The following is a 16958-nucleotide window of genomic DNA, read 5'->3' on the forward strand; positions in this document are numbered from 1 at the left end:
AAACGACCCTGAACACTGGCGTCCCCCTCCCCGCCGGGCCCTCCGAGCCCATCTATGACATCGGTGCTCCGCCGCCCCCTCCCTCCGCTGCCCCTCACCCCAGGTGGCCGTGCCCACCGGCCGAGTCATCGATTCCCCGTGCCCAGCGCGGGCCCGGCTCTCCTGCAGCCTCCGCCCTCGCGGCGTGCCCGGGGGCGGGGGGAGAAAACACCTTCTCGGCCCCCCGCGTGGGTGTCCCGCTCGGGTGCCCGCCCCGCTCCCTCCCTTTCCCGCCGTGTCCCCTCCCCCAACTACTCTTGGCCCTCCCTTCGCCCCACACGCTCACACACACACAACCCCTTCTCCCCTCCCCCAGTGGTTGCGTCCGTGACATCATCATCATGGCAACAAGAGCTGCAGCCGGGGACCGAGGAGCCCGTGTAATTCCCGGCGGCGGCGGCAGTGGCGGTAGCACCAGCAGCAGCACCGACGAAAGCGCGAGGGCTTCTCCCCTGTCGCCCTTCGCCGGGTGCTCCTGAGGAGGCGGCGGCAGCAGTGCCCACGCCGCCCCGCCCGCCGCCGCGGCTCGCCGTGTCTGAGTGTGAGGGGAGGGGGCGCCGCCGCCGCCGCCGCCGCCGCTGCTGTGGGGCCGCCGCTGCGGAAGGAACCGCCGCTGCTGCTGCCGTTGCCAGGTCGCTAGTGAAGAGGAGGCGGCGGCGGCGGCGGCAAACATGTTTTCAGTGAGGATAGTGACTGCCGACTACTACATGGCCAGCCCGCTGCAGGGGCTGGATATCTGCCAATCCCCCCTCACCCAGGCCCCTGTCAAGAAGGTGCCGGTGGTGCGAATCTTCGGAGCGACCCCGGCAGGTAAGCGGGCGCGGGGAGCGGGCGGGAGCGGCGGGCGCCCGGGCAGCTCTCCCCGCCGCGCGCACGCCGCCGGCGCCGGCCCTCTCGGCTGATCGCTGCTGCGTCTTCCCTCCCCTTCGCCCTCCTTGCCTTTTCCTCCCGAGCATGACAAGAGGCGCAAAAATGTGGGTCTGCGCGAGCGTTCCGCCCCCTCCTCCCCCCATCCAACCCCAGGCGGGGAGGCGGCGGGCGCCGAGTGTTTACACTGCGTGCAGCGGTCGGGAGCCGGGTCCGCACACTCGGGGTCGCGCGGGCAGGCGGAGCGGGCGTCGCTCTCGCCCCGGAGGACTGGGTCAGGTGGCCGCGCCATGTCTTCCGTGAGCGGGCGCGCAGGGCAACTCTCTGAGGTGGTTGACTGGTGGGACCTCGGACACCCTCTGCGTCTCCCAAGTGCCCCTTGATGGAAACGGCTTGAGGAGTAGGGAAGTGTCAGCTCTGTTGTCAGTCGCTCCTCGTCGCCTCTTCTTAGCAGCGCTCTCCTCTGCCCCTTCTGGAGATGCTGTGGGCTGAAGAGTGGCGCCTGGGGCCAGATAATCTTTCTCATTGAAGTGACCATGTGGTTCTGCTGTGAGGGCAGGTCGTAACTCCTTAGAGTTTCAGGTAAAGCCTAGGAGTCTGGGGGCAGGGCTGCGCCCCCAGGTGCGTTGCTTTCAGGGAAGTGTGTATCCGCGGAAGTAGGAAATGCATGTTTATGTCGCCCAGTGTAAAACATCCCACTGAATAGCGTCAATTTCATAAGAACCACAGCTAAGCCCAGCAACGCAAGCATTAAAGAAATGTCCCTATGCTGGGTTGTAGGATTGCATTTTAAATACACGTACGTTTAAGACAATACGCTTTTTAATAGGTTGTTTTGTTTTCAAAAACTATTTCAAACAAGTGGGGTGGGGAGACAGAAGCTACGTTCTCAGAAGCTCTTGGGAATTTATGATAGTGTAAGTAGGATAGCGGCCAGATTTGCAAGGTTTTAAATTGTTTTGCTTTTCTACACGCTTTGAACTGCCTATGTGAAATAATGGAGCTGCCTCCTAGAAAGAGATGCTCTCTAGCTATGTACTGCCCTATGGGATTTTAGATAGCATTTCCCACTTGATGCTCCTTGCCCTAATCACCATTCATCTTATTACTACAGTCAGTTTTCCTGTGGGCTATCAAGATAATAGCACTTTCCAAACTCAAGCACTCATTCTAAGCAGTTATCTTTTAATGTGAATTCTCGTCGTTAAAAATTTCAGTGTTGTTAGTGAGATTTGATAGAATGATATTTGATGTTTCTTTTTAAAATAGTGACAAAGCTTTTGATTATATGGAGTTTTTAAGTTGGGGCATTTGAATGCTGTTAACCATTTGTTGAAAGTGTAACACCTGAAACTTAGAGGCTGGAGAATAGAGGCAATAAAATGTTTTAAAGGATAGATTTTCTGCCCTTTTAAGTATAGTGGTGCTGTATTTATTTCTAATTGGAATTTCAGTGTAATATACTGTTGTTGTTTTTTTCACTTCAGGTACAGAGGAAAAATAAGATTGTGATGTTGATATAACTCTGTTCAGCCACATTTTGAAATTATCAGGGGACGTGATAATACTGTGGCATATACTGGGTATTACAATTTATATGGTTTGGGTTACTTTTCTACATGTAATTTTTTTTTCTACACTAATGATTAAATATGTATCTTTGAGTGATTTGCAAGCTTTGTTTTATAGGCAAGTTTTGTTTGTGGAAAAAAAATTTCACTGTGAGCTAGTACTAATTTTATTATATGAAAAAAATTCTTAAAAAAATAAAGAATATGGTATACTTTTGTTTCTCAGTATTAAAAAAAGACGAAAGAAATACTTATTTCTTTCCTCTTGGCCATCTTACAATAGATTACCAGCATCACTCCCCCTTTAAAAAAAAAAAACTGGATTTTAGAAAATACACCTTGAAATGTATAATGTAAATCAGAGTTTTTTGGTATACACATTGAACGATACAAAACTTGATACAGAGAATTTCAAACTGTAAGTTGTAGGATTATTGAATTGAGTTTACTATAAAATTTTTGTGTTTCCTCAAAAGGTGAAAAATTTTGATGTCACTGGCATACATTAAGAGTTTACAGCTTTCAGAAATCAAGTCATCATTTCTAGCACATAAAATTAATGTTAATAAGCATAAACAAAAACTATCCTATTATCTGCTTCTGAATTGTCTCCCCAAAGAAAACCAGTCCAGCCACCTAGTAAAATACATTTTGAAAATAATATAAAAAAGAAGTCAATTTGGTTCTCTAGTTTGAATGCTAGAATTTTTAATGAAAACAGATTTATTGTTTGAAATCACAAACTGTTTATATATCTACTAATTAGTAAAATTAATGAAAAATTGTAATACGGTAAATCTATGTTACAGACTCATAAAATTAAGTTTTTTCTATATAGTAGTTAATTTTGGGAATCCTCAATTCCTTACGTTGGTTTGGAGAAAATGTTTTTAAACTGAGTTTGCGTTTCAAGTGAAATTGTGAAAAATAGCAGCAGAAGAAATCTTCCAAATAAAGTGACCGTTTCAGATGTACATTATAAAATTTTGAACCAATTCATTTATTAGAGTTTTACTAGTTCAGTTTTCTATTATTGCATGAAAAGTATTTTTCTGCTTTAGAAAACAGTCCAGTTGACTTCCTATTGTCCTATGTTTTGAGGGCATATTTGAGTAATTTAAGAAATAAATTTAGTGTATTAGGTTTGAAAGCTCTCATATCTTAAGATGAAATTTGAAAAGGTATTTTAAAAACTGGTACATTCAGATTTGAATGGTAACTCCTGACTGATTTAATCCCATGCTGGTTGAGGATATTGGTTCCTGAGAGAATCACTTAAATTTTCTATATGTAAGTGATGGAATTATTTTTAAAAACCCAAAAACATCTTTTGCTTTTCTTTCACTCATTTAAAAATGACTTGAATATTGTTTTGACATACAATGTATTGAGCAATTTAACAACTTTTTGGTAACTTTTTTAGTGGAGGGAACCCAAGTTATACCTAACTACAGTACAAGACAGCGTTTTTTATTTTTTCACTTAGATTTGAATATGGGTGTGAGTGTTCTGGGATTTCACTTCAAAATCCTAGGGCTTTACTATGAGGAACTGACTCAGGTGAATCTGGGAAGCTGCCCAGTTACCACATCCCAACTCTTGCTTATTAGTTGCCTGATGTAACTCACTTCGTGTTGAGCTTAGACAGCTTTCTCAGTTTTCTCAGCATCAATTTAAAACAGAATTATCGTTTCAAAAGCTTCCCTGCTGAGATGCAGAGGAGGAGTAAATAGAAGAGTGTGAGCGAGATGTTCACAAAGCAAGTAATTAAACAAAGTAGGCCAAACAGACTATAGAGGGAGCTGCTTGACTTTAAGAGTACTGTAAGGAACTCTGCCATCATCCCCCTACCCCCTGCCCAGTCTTCCTCTAGCTAATGAATTATCAACAACTTAGATGACAAATAATTTCTCTAATAAAAGTCTTGTTTGTTCATAGCCTTTTTTTTTTTTTTTGCTAAATCGTTTAACAATATTTTAACATAACACAATGCCTATTGAATATAAATATTAGAAAGATTTTTCAGGAGCACTACTGAGATGTAGTGTTTTACCACAAACAAAATTAGTCACTTTAGTATGTATCTGAAGCCCGAGTTCCAAATTTTATCAGGTTTCTGTGTTACGCTTGACTTAAATAACCCGTAAGTTAATCAGAAGCTTATTAAACAGGAGTCCTCTAAAATCTGTGGACACAGTGGAATCTTATAATATGTGATTCAGTTTATTCAGTGAACACTTAATGAGAACTTAGTACATATATTGAGCTGTTTTTTAAACGAACAACTTATGAACAACTTTTACCCTCCACAAGCTCACAATGTAGGAGAGATGATAGACATGTAAACATAATTCAAACATAGTTCAATTGGAATATAAAAGAAATGTGTATAAGACAAAGTGAGGACTCAGAGGATGTGTTCAGTGACCACCTGGCAGGCCAAAAGGGGAGTCAGGGAAGGCTTCATGAAGGAAGTATGGATTAAGTCATTTTAAAGGAATTTCAAAAGAATTTTAAAATTCTAATAGAGGAACAGATACAAGGTAATTCACAAATGAAAAGAAAACTGGTCTTGGCTCAGTAGCTTGGCAATGCATAGCAGAATCCTTGAAATGCTTTTTGACCCAATAATTTCAGTTTTAGGGATTTTGGTCTACGAATGTAAATCTTTTGACAAAATCTGGTTATCTTTTGAATCCGCCTATTTCTTTCATTATCCATCACCACCCTAGTCTAAACTACTAGCATTACAACAATAGCCTCCTAATCTTGGCCTACCCCAATCTATTCTGTTCCCCTCTAATCTGTTTTCTACACTGTAATGAGAGAGATCTTTTCAAAATGCAAACCTTATTATATCCCCCTACTACTTGGTAAGCTTCAGTAGTTTTCCATTGCATTTAGGATAAGGACAAAGCTACATGTCTTATGTGGTGGCGTCTACATGTCTTACAAGGTCTTGCACAGTTTGGCCCCTGCCTCTCTATCCAGTCATGGCTTGAGCCATGTCCTTCTTGCCTTGCTCTTTATGTTCCAGCCATATTGACCTTATTTCAGTCCCTTATTCTTGCCATGCTCCTCCCACAATGAGGCCTTTGAACCTGCTGTTCCCTCTGCCTAGAATGTTTTTCCTTTTCCTTCACCTAAACTCCAATTTATCTTTCCTCAGGGAAGCCTTCCCTACCATAGACTCTCAAAGCTTCATAAACTTTCCTTCATAACACTTGCTGTAGTTGTCATTTTTATATACATAGGAGATTAATGTTTGTTTTTCCCAGTTACCTCCATAAATGCTGGTAATGTGTTCATTTTTGCTCACCATTATACAGCCAATGGTTGGTTGCTTACCACAGTGCTTGAAATTCAAGCATTTGTTGCAAGAATTAATCAATAATAGATGATAGGCATAACAGGGAACAACCCCAAATGTTCAGCAACCGAGAAGTGGTTACATAAATTGGGCATATTTAGTAGAATTTGTCATTAAAATCATGTTTTCATGATTATTATATAAGTATAATATAAAATAATACAGGAAAGTGCTATCAATATATTATGTGAGAAAAATCAGTTTATGAAATAATAATTTATTAAAAATGCACCGGAATATAAAGGTTGCTTATCTCTAGGAGGTGTAGTTTGTATTTTTCAGCAGAGAATATATTTATTTTATAATTTGGAAAGAATATATATACAAAATTAAGGAAAAACTATCAGAAACATGAGAAAAAGCCTTGAGTTTGATATTGGGCTCCCAAATAAGTATCAACTAAAATATGTGATTGCATGATGAAAGTGTTTAATTTGATTATATAAATACAGTTTAGGAACTGCAGAATTATTCTTATATTAAAGAAAGCCAATAATTTCTGGTTTTATTATACATATTTATATGTAAACTGATTTAAATTTTAAATTTTTTTGCAGTGTAGCATGTCCTTGACACAGCACAATGAAATAGAGCAGAGGTCAGAAATTGACTTGTGTGTAAGAACTTAAGTGTATGATAATGGATGCTACCTTTCCTATTAGTAGGGAAGAAGATTCTTTAATACTGAGTGTTGGAATAGCTACTTAGTTATCTGGAAAAGTAAAAACTTGGCTTCCAGGTGAGTCAGAAGATTTAAATGTAGAAACAAACAAAAAACGTAAGATAATTATTTTAATCTAGGAATGGTGAAGGAGAAGGCAATGGCACCCCACTCCAGTACTCTTGCCTGGAAAATCCCATGGACGGAGGAGCCTGGTAGGCTGCAGTCCATGGGGTCTCGAAGAGTCGGACACGACTGAGCGACTTCACTTTCACTTTTCACTGTCATGCTTTGGAGAAGGAAATGGCAACCCACTCCAGTGTTCTTGCCTGGAGAATCCCAGGGACAGGGGAGCCTGGTGGGCTGCCGTCTGTGGGGTCGCACAGAGTTGGACACGACTAAAGTTGACTTAACAGTAGCAGGAATGGTGAAGGCCTTTCAAAGTATGGTACAGAACTGAAGCCAGATTGCTGAGTTTTACAATGTAAAGTAAAATTCTATATAGAGACAAAAATTATAAACTTAAAATAGAAATAGACTGGTAAAGCTTACTTGTACACTTTTCACAAAAGACTAATTTCTTCTTAATATACAAAGAGCTCCTAGAAAGTAATCCAATAGAAAAAGTGAACAAAGAGAATTCTTAGGAAAAGATGTGTGATTTTATTATAATGAAGATGTAAATTAAAACTACAACATACCTTTTATCCCTAATTAGAAAAGATTGATTATACAGTATAACTTGAGGAGGATGAGAGGAAGGGGAAATGGGCATTCTCACATATTGCTGGTGGGAATATAAAATGTTCATTTTCTATGGAAAACAATTTGGAAGTCGTTTTCAGAATTTAAGATGCATATGTATTTTGGTAGTTCGTCTTCCTTTTTTGGAGGGAGGGGGGTTCTGCACTGTGCAGGTTGTGGGAACTTACCCTACCATGAATTGAACCCAGGCCCCTGGAAGTACAGAGGTCTAACCACTGGACTGCCAGGGAGTTTCTCCCCTTGTTTTTTTATTCTTTCTTTTCTTTTTCATGTACATTTTGATCTAGCAACTTCATTCAAGGATTTTATTCTTTAAAAGATTTTATGTATGTGTCAAATGAGCATGTAAGAAAATTTGTGGCAGCATTGTTTATCATTGCAAAAGGTTGGAAATAACCTAAGCGTGATTCAGTAGTTAAGTAAATTATGGTGTATCTCTTCAGTGGAATACTAGGCAAGTCCTTAAATTGATGAGGCAGTACTATATGTACTGCTCTGGTGCCATGTCTAAGATATATTAAAAGGAAAAAAAGCAAGATGCAAGGCTCCATATGTGGTATGCTACCATTTGTGTGGCTTAAAAAAAATATATATATATATACACACACACATATATATATAATATAAGTTAAATATTTATATATAAATATAAATATATATTTATAAATAAATATATATTGTATATATATGTACACATATATCTGAAAGGATACATGAGAATTTTGCAACAGTGGTTGCCTCCAGTGAGGGTAACTGGTGGCCTACAGGACAAACGTGGGAATCTGATTTTTTTTTAAGTATACTCTTCAGTAACTTTTGGAGGTTTGTTGCCATGTGCATGTGATATTTATTCAAAGTTAATTTTTTTAGATTATGTTGTGCTTGCAACAATTGGTAAGGAAGAACAAAAATATAAGGTCATAGTAGTCGTAAATATTTAGTTGTCAAATGATTACTGCAGTACTGTTTAATTTTAGGTTTTAGTAGAGGTCTTCTAATTCAGAGCTTCCGCTTGATGTTGTGTGGCTCTCTGGAGGTGGTAGACCCTAGTAGAGTGGAGTCTGAAGGCAGGCTGTGGGGCTCCTTAAGCAGATTGCATGAGCACAGCACAAGTGTGTTAGTCGCTCAGTCGTGTCTGACTCTCTGCGACCTCATAGACTGTAGCCCACCAGGCTCCCTTTGGGATTCTGTCCCTGGGATTCTCCAGGTGAGAATACTGGAGTGGGGTTGTCATTCCCTTCTCCAGGGAATCTTCCCAACCCAGAAATTGAACCTGGGTCTCCTGCATTGCCGGCAGATTCGTTACCATCTGAGCCACCAAGGAAGCCCCATGATGAGCACAACCAGCAGTTATTGCTCCATTTGGTATTTTAAATACGTTAAAGAAAGTGCTTTACCATTGATACTTGAAATCGGCTTCAGCCAACCAGAGACTGTAGCTGCCTCTTATGGAGAAGGGATCATGGAACTGTTACTGGAGTTTGTACTCTGGGTGCTCGAAAGAGCATCATCTGATGATGAAAGGATAGGGTGGCAGGATGTTGCTCTGGGGCCTAGGTCTTGTCTGTACCTTTGCCTGTATTGGATCCTCTTAGCCATTTTCTGATGTGCCATTTAGCTTGCTGCAAGGTGACTGCCTAATAGCATATGTATGTTCTGCAAAAATTAAGCATCATTGTTATTTTGAAATGTTCCTAATGTGGAAAAGGTTGGATTTGAAATCCATTCATGTTGCTACAAGCTTTGTTTAATTTTCTTTCATAATTATATAAAGAAAACATAATTTTTTCTCATCAAGCACAATGTTGATGCCTCCAAAGACTTCTTATTGGCTATTGTGCTGAATGAATATGATTTACAATGTGAAAGGGGTTGGAAAACACTGTTCTGGTGAAATTCTTTCATTTTATTTAAAGGAAACTGATGTCTAGATAGATTAACTCAAGGATTTGTCTAGTGTCCTATATCCTATAATTGGTTGGTGTGGGCCTGGGTCTAAAAACTGGGGATTTTGACTCTCAGCTCTTACTACCTCACACTGTCTCCCCACATCTGATAATTGGAAAGGCCTTGGTTATAATTGAAAGACAAACATACAGAAGTTTAGAGGAATTGTTTAAAAAAAAAAAAAGCATGTACACAGTTTAGAAATCTCAGAGGGCCTACTGTGTTCAATAGTGTTTAGACTCTTCCCATAGACTAGGTTGTAGCTGGATTTGTTTTGTGATGATTGTAGCTCTCTCTTTTTAAAAAATAATGTCTATAACATATATGTCTATAGATTAGTCTATAACAAAAATTTAGGACAGATATAAATAAAAATTGATACTAGAATTGTATGTATATAGATTTCCAAAGGGAAAGGCAATGGATCAGGAGAACTTTCAGAGTTCCTCTGGTACTGTACTTAAACATTTTCTGGTCTTTTGATTTGATTAGAATTTGTTCAATTAAAAATGAGTGGAAAATGAGTTTTTAAGTAGGTTGGGTTTAAGTAGGCTTCAGAGGATGTTGCCATTAGCCTTATATATTTCCGAGAAATACTTGGAAACTTACTAAGATATGGAACATGGGATGGTGTATGTCACTTTGGTACCTGACTGCCTTTTTAACACCACAGTGATACTGAATGAGAGAGGAAATAAACAATGGGAGTTGAGGTACAGTAAACTGTGGGTAAAATTGTGTTAACGTAGAATTTCCAGATAAGGCAGGAGTAGGTGTCTTAGGCAATTTAAAGAAAAATTCTTCACTGTCTGGACATAAAGTAGGTGCATTTTGAAGCTAAAACAAATTATAAGTAAAACCCTCTTAACGACAGTCGGTGTAACCTTTTGGTGTGTGGTTGGGTGAGGTATTTTTTGTTTTTATTTTTTGTCATTTTTAAAGTTTTCCAGATGACCTGTGTTTTTTCCAGTTCTTGGTAGATTTTTAAGTATTTCGTTTTTGAGTGAAAAATATTTTGTTGCTTAATTAGTATTGGCAAACTGGACTGTTTTCTGCAGCAGAAATTGAATATATGCCTAACAGTGTAAATTTGGAGAAAAAAGAGCAGTAATTGTCTTTGGAAAATTTAAGGGTTTTTTGGTCCAATTCTGTTTTCTTTTTAGATGATAGCTGTGGGAAGTACCAAGATTTTGAGGTCAGTTTCCTTGGGGACAGTTATTTAATTTTCTTTGGGTTAAGAGAGCATTTACTATATAAATGATTCAAAGAATTTAAAAAAGCGTGTAACCTCAAAAATGCTTGTGTAATATATAACAGTTTAACAACAGTTTTCTATTTTTCTTCTATTTATTATAATTAACAAGGAAGTATAACAAGAATTAAAAGAACTATCTTATTTTGCATATATATTTATACTTAAAAGTAAATTTATATATTAAATTAGCTATTGTTTGAGATGGTGAAATGAAAGACTCTGTAAGTAAGAATACATGTTGATATGTGAAAAAAAATGTGAAGTTAAAACATGTTGGCATACTCCTAGTTTCTCAGAACAAGAAAATGACTAATCTAAATTTCATTTCAGAATAAAAACCAAGACAAGCCACATAAAAGCAACCTAAAAATTAATCTGTCATCATATTATTTGTTTTAAAACTATGGAATAAAATATCTGAGGAAGATTTCTCTCAAAATTGTTTTTCTCAATTTCAAGTAAGTAATTTATTTTGGTTGATATATTGGGGATGAGGGGAGGTGGGAGTGAACCTTGGCATTGAAGTTTATAAATCTACTCATCCTTAAAGTAACAACTCAAAGATTAACCACTTTAAAGCCTCTGTGACTCCTTTGCCCATTCCCAAAAGATCCTCTTTGGTTTCCCACAGTCCTAGCCTCCTTTCACATTGCTGATAAAGGACTGACTACACTGAGTGTTGTATTTGTCTGTAGGAATAGTCATTTGGCACTACCCTCGTGTTCCTCCTGCCCCACACCCCTATTCCAGGACCCTACTCCTGCTGAGAAACCCTGGACAAGTTATTTTATTTCTGTGAGCCTTAATTTCCTCCTCTGTAAAATGAGTTTTAGTAATTTCTACCTCACTGGATGATTATGATTAAATACTAGTAACCAGCAGCTGTCTGGCATATATAGTAACATAACTATTATTTTCTTTCTAACCCTTCTAAGTACTTCTTTCTTTTCTAACCCTTCTAAGTACTCTTGCCTGGAAAATCCCATGGATGGAGGAGCCTGGTGGGCTGCAGTCCATGGGGTCGCTAAGAGTCGGATACGACTGAGCGTCTTCCCTTTCACTTTTCACTTTCATGCATTGGAGAAGGAAATGGCAACCCACTCCAGTGTTCTTGCCTGGAGAATCCCAGGGGCGAGGGAGCCGGTGGGCTGCCATCTATGGGGTCACACGAAGTTGGACATGACTGAAGTGACTCAGCAGCAGCCCTTCTAAGTCTGGAATCTGCCACATTACTAGGTGTATACCAGGTGCTCTTTAAATTGAGTTGAGTTGGAATGAAAAATGGAATTTTTGTAGCATTTATTCATTCCTCACAATAGGACATACTAAACTACCTGTACATTGTGGTATAAGGCTTTTTCCAGTTGGTCATTGACTCACATGTCTAAAGTCTAGGTGATTACCAGTTTAAAACACTTGAAAAATCGTCTTTTTTTTTTTTTTTTTTTTAAGTACCCTACCCAGGCTTGATTTTTCTTTTTTAAAATTGTTGATGTATACATATATAGACAGAAAACTATCCAGGCCTGATCTTGCCCTGAAAAAGGGCAGTGTTAAGCCATTGATCAAGGAGTAACTACAGTTTTCCAATATTGCAGTTTAAGTGTATTTCTTATGAAAGAGCCTTATTTTCTAAAGTCTTCTTTTTTTGTTGTTTTAAATGGTAGTAGAATGAGTTGGAGGTGTCTGTGCCAGAGGCCATTGCAAAGGCGACAGTAGGAACTATCCCTCCCTTTTTTTGCCTTTTCTGAATTTGTAACACACACGCAAATTGAAACCTTTGGTTTTTAAACCCATTTAGAATTGTGAAATGTGGACCAAATGAATTTGTTATTGTTTGGAGTTTCCGTTTTCTTCATTAAAAAAAAAAAATATTCCCAGGTTTTGTTTTGCATTTTAATAAGATTGTCTTTTTTTTTTTTTTTAAAACGAAGTCTTTAGGAAAATTTTTCAAATTAATTTTGATGTATCACACTTTGGTTGATGATGCTTAGTGGTTATAAAATAGAAGCCAAGTTAGTCAAAAGACCTTAAGTTTACATCATTTTACTAACAGAGGTTATAGATCATTTATTGAGCCCTTATTGAGTGTCTTATTCTAAGTGTTTTAATTTTCACAACTCTGTAAACTAAGTACTTTTATCCCCATTTTACAGTTGAGGAAATGAGGCATGAAGAGGTTAATTAACTTTTGCCTGAAGTTATTCAGCTTATGTTTACTTCATAGCATGTGAGAACTAAAATGAGGGAATATGTACTAGGTCGTTAGCTGCATAAACAGAAGAAGCAGGGAAGCAAAATCTGAGATGTATGTCTCCTAATACTTCCAGAATCTGATAATAGCCATTATTAAGACATTGATCATGAATGTATTCTTATTCACTAATTTTTTTTTTGTATTAAATATACCCTGCAACTTTGTACTGACCCTGTTTTTCCTGAGCAATATTAATGTCTCCTTTCAAATTCATTTTCCCATTTGGACTGAATTATTTTGTTTTATGTATATGTGTTTATAAGGTGATAGTAGGGCTTTACTATAACATCAGTCTGATATAAAAATATTTTTATAAGTTAATTAAATAGTATATGAATATGCTCTTGTGAAATTTAAAAAGCAGAAAACAGGTAAAGCAAAAATTTTCCTTGACCACCAATCCTATTCACCTCCCCACTGGTATCGATTTTTATATAACAAAACTCCCCCAAGATTTAGTGTATAAAACAATAGCCATTTGTTAGCCCATCATTCTGGCATGGGCTCAGTTCAGCAATTCTGCTCCTGCTTCTGGCTGGGCTTGCTTATGTGGCTGGGTCAGCTGAGTGGTCATCTGGAAGCTATTTGGCCTAGAATGGTGTCACTCATAGTCTGGATATTCGTGCTAGAGTGATGGAGATCCATGTGTTTCCAGCAGCTAGCCTTCAGATCATGTAGCCAGGACCGGAGTTGGTGTGGGAGGAGTTTCCTAACTGTGTGACTCACTAGGGGACCATTACTGCTAAAGTACGCTATACCTCTGTTGCTTGCTGACTCATTTTTCAGGAAACATTTGTCAGTGTACAGTGCTTTGTTCTTGAAAAAGTATAGTGTTTAAGCAATTAATTTACCAATTCAGATAAATTTAGTTAATTTCTTATTCTCACTTGTTTTACACCATTTTGATCATCCCTCAGCATCATTCTTGGTCCCATTCACCCAGAAAATTTAATTAAACACCCACTAAGTGCACAATAAGCTGTCATGAGGTGACCTCAGATGGAGCAGTACTGTTGTCAATACTGCTACTTTATCATCTAAGTTTCATAAACTTATCTACCTGTTTCATTTTGTGAACAATATTCTATAAAAGCAGATAACTGCAATAGTTTTTTTTTTTTTAATGACCAACAGCTCACACCAGGCTGAATATATCTTGTGTACTACATTTTTAATTTTTTTTTTTAATGACCAACAGCTCACACCAGGCTGAATATATCTTGTGTACTACATTTTTAAAAATGTCTTAGAAAGATAGTCCCGGTAAGAAAAACTATAATACAAAGGTGGTTTCTGTGTTATAGTTTCCCACCAGCAATAATGAGACTTTTTCCATATTTTCACCAAGGTTATGGTCTCAGATATTTTGGTCTTTATCAGTCTAATAGATAAAACATATGGATCTCAGTGTAGTTTTAATTTACAGTCTTTTATTACAAGTGAGATTGAATGTCCTTCCATATATTTGAGAACCATTTGTATTTCCTTCTCAGGGTACTACTCGTTTATCTTTTACCCACTTTTCTATTGTGAGTCTTGGTCTTTTGATTGTTCATTCCAAGGAGCTCTTCATATGTTAGGAAAATTGGTCCCTATCTGTGAATTGAGTTACAAATATTTTTCCTAGTTTGTTCTTATGGTAAATACGTTTCATTTATTTTTTCATTTTATAAAAACTTTTGTATCTTAAATGAGGCATTTAGAACACATTTAGTTGAATCTTGGTTTAAGTTTTAGGTATGGGAATGGAAGAAAACTTAGCTTTCAAAAGTCTGACTTAAAATGAACAGTTTCAGAAGGATCCTATCTTCAGTACACTTCTTTCTCTTATAAGTTTGGTTCTATCATGAGAACCGGTCCTTTTGACAGACCAGTCTAAGAAGTAGGATCATCCTTTGGAGGGTAAGTTTTAGATGATTGAGTGTATAGCATAGGTGGAAAATACTTTAGTGTTATTACTTAGAATAAATTGTTAATAATGTTGCTTTGAGTCTTGTCTAGTACAGTGTGTATGTTTTTGTGTGTGTAATGTGTGCAGTATATACACACATATATATAGTGGTAGTGTTTCAGGTAATGCTCTCATATAACCCTTTATCTCTTTAGCCAGCTTTTACCTAATCAACCGTATGGCTATATGAGGGTGGCTACGTTAGGCCAGCACTTTTCCAGTGGGCCACAAAGAAGAAAGACAGACAGACTGTGACAGACTGTGACCTTTTTTGAGAAAGCAAAATAATGCTGCTACCCATATCCTAATAATATCCTGGATTTTTAATAAGGTTATAAGGAGCTAGGAAGAGAATAGCAGAGCAGCATCTGACATTATGGAATACTTTGACTTTTTCCCTGGAGTTCTATATAGAAGTGAATTAGAAAACTGCAAGGCTGAAGAGATTAGCATGTTTTAAGTCATTTAATGTAGTTTTTAAAAGTTTTTAAAATTGGCAAACCTTCTTCATAATAGTTTTACCCAGGAGCATCAAAAAAGCAAAAGCAAACAGGAATCCTTAAGTAATTTATAGTGGGAAATGATAGAAAACCAGTTTTTGCCATGCTTTAGATACTTCGTAATTTTTCAAAGTTGTTGAGGTATTCTTTAGGGTCTATAATATTTTCAATATCTTTATAAGTGTTTTGTTGCAAAGTTTTCTATTTATTTGATACCAAATTGTTGCTCTACTATTATTTCCTTGATTAATTCTTTTTTTAAAAATTCTAGTATTTCTGAGGTTAATGCACCTCACACTGTGTGCATTTAACACAGCTATTTTTCTTCTCCTGAAAAGCTGGTTCTAAACTGATGGTACATCTTATAACAGATGACTTCCTGAAGAAAATGTGACATTTCATAATTGGTTTTCATTCTCTACTTAATTTTAATCTAATAGGTCATGAAACTTTCCCACTTTATTTTGTTCTTTGTTTTTTCTTTGCATCTCTATTTTAACTTTTGTATATTTTGATGTTATTTGGCACATAAAGCTTTATAACTGATATGTCTTACATAACTACTTTTCAAACTAATTGTGGTGAAGAATGTCTTTTTTTCTGATACTTATTTAAAATACATTAAAAGTAAGTACTAGAAAAATGAAATGAGAAAGAAAACCCAACAAGCAAAATACAAGCTCCCTTTTTTTAAATGATTATTAAACAGGTATAGAATTCCCCTGTCAAACTACTATAAGAGTTTCTAGTTTGATACTTATCTTGTTGCAAACCTATAACAAACAGTTCATTCATAGACTGCATTTGAATAGTGTTATAGATAATTTTTTAAAATCAGTCTAAACTCGTTGGTTTCTGTTTTTTTGCAGCATAGACTCTGTTTTATGTGTTTTATTAAAAAGCATGATGCAGTAAGCATTTTAAAAAGCATATATACAGAATTGTAGCTTTAATTACAAAATTTGGGAACAAATAAAAAATACTTTCTTTTATGTAATACAAGGAGTTTAGCTTATTTTATATTTTTGTACTCTCAGCTTCCCAATTTTTAAGACTATCTTATAAATGTTGAATGTTTTAAACTGTGTATCTTCTCTTTAAAAAATCTTTCAGTTCAGTTCAGTTCAGTCGCTCAGTTCGTGTCCGACTCTCTGCGACCCCATGAATCACAGCACACCAGGCCTCCCTGTCCATCACCAACTCCCGGAGTTCACTCAGACTCACGTCCATTGAGTCAGTGATGCCATCCAGCCATCTCATCCTCTGTCGTCCCCTTCTCCTCCTGCCCCCAATCCCTCCCAGCATCAGAGTCTTTTCCAATGAGTCAACTCTTTGCATGAGGTGGAGTATTAAATTTAAACAGAGCAATTTAAACTGACCTCCATGTATTAACTTGGTGTGGAGCACCACACGACTGAGCAACTGAATGCAGCACCACTGCTGATCTATTTATCCCATACTACTTATACCCCTTCTTGAGCTCCAGGTTTGATTGATTGATTGATTTTGATTGCCTTAAATACATTTTCAGGTACCATTTTTCATTACAGATTCATTTCTTTGGCAGTTTAATAAGATGTACTTAATGTTTGTATAAGCCCCAAGTTTATCTATCTGTGAACAAGAGGCTGTTTATCTGGTCCTGTTGTTTGCAAGTTGACAGAGTATGGGAAGCCCAATTGATTGTCTTCACTTTTGCCTATAAACTGATAGAATTGCCCTCCCAGTTATTCAGAGTTAGTAGTTGAGCACAACCCACTTAGATGAAAACATTC

The 16958-nt window shown here is 37.8% G+C and overlaps 2 protein-coding genes across 5 annotated transcripts in view; one reads left to right on the forward strand and one right to left on the reverse strand.

Annotated features, from left to right (window-relative positions):
• Positions 1-712, reverse strand: part of LOC109563814 (uncharacterized) — a 55208-nt gene extending 54496 nt beyond the window's left edge. The window contains exon 1 of the mRNA XM_019967200.2: positions 118-712. Within this exon, the coding sequence (XP_019822759.2) occupies positions 118-712 (595 nt within the window). The remainder of the gene's footprint in view (positions 1-117) is intronic.
• The window catches only part of REV3L (REV3 like, DNA directed polymerase zeta catalytic subunit), a 178244-nt gene continuing 161591 nt past the window's right edge, over positions 306-16958 (forward strand). For 3 of the 4 annotated variants that reach the window (XM_070795488.1, XM_070795489.1, XM_019967201.2), the window contains exon 1: positions 306-849. In XM_070795488.1, the coding sequence (XP_070651589.1) occupies positions 711-849 (139 nt within the window). In that variant the 5' untranslated portion in view covers positions 306-710. Of the gene's footprint in view, positions 850-10805; positions 10934-16958 lie in introns of all 4 variants that reach the window. The other variant, XM_070795490.1, reaches the window with a different exon arrangement.

The sequence above is a fragment of the Bos indicus genome, chromosome 9 (assembly GCF_029378745.1).
Source record: "Bos indicus isolate NIAB-ARS_2022 breed Sahiwal x Tharparkar chromosome 9, NIAB-ARS_B.indTharparkar_mat_pri_1.0, whole genome shotgun sequence".
NCBI lineage: Eukaryota > Metazoa > Chordata > Mammalia > Artiodactyla > Bovidae > Bos > Bos indicus.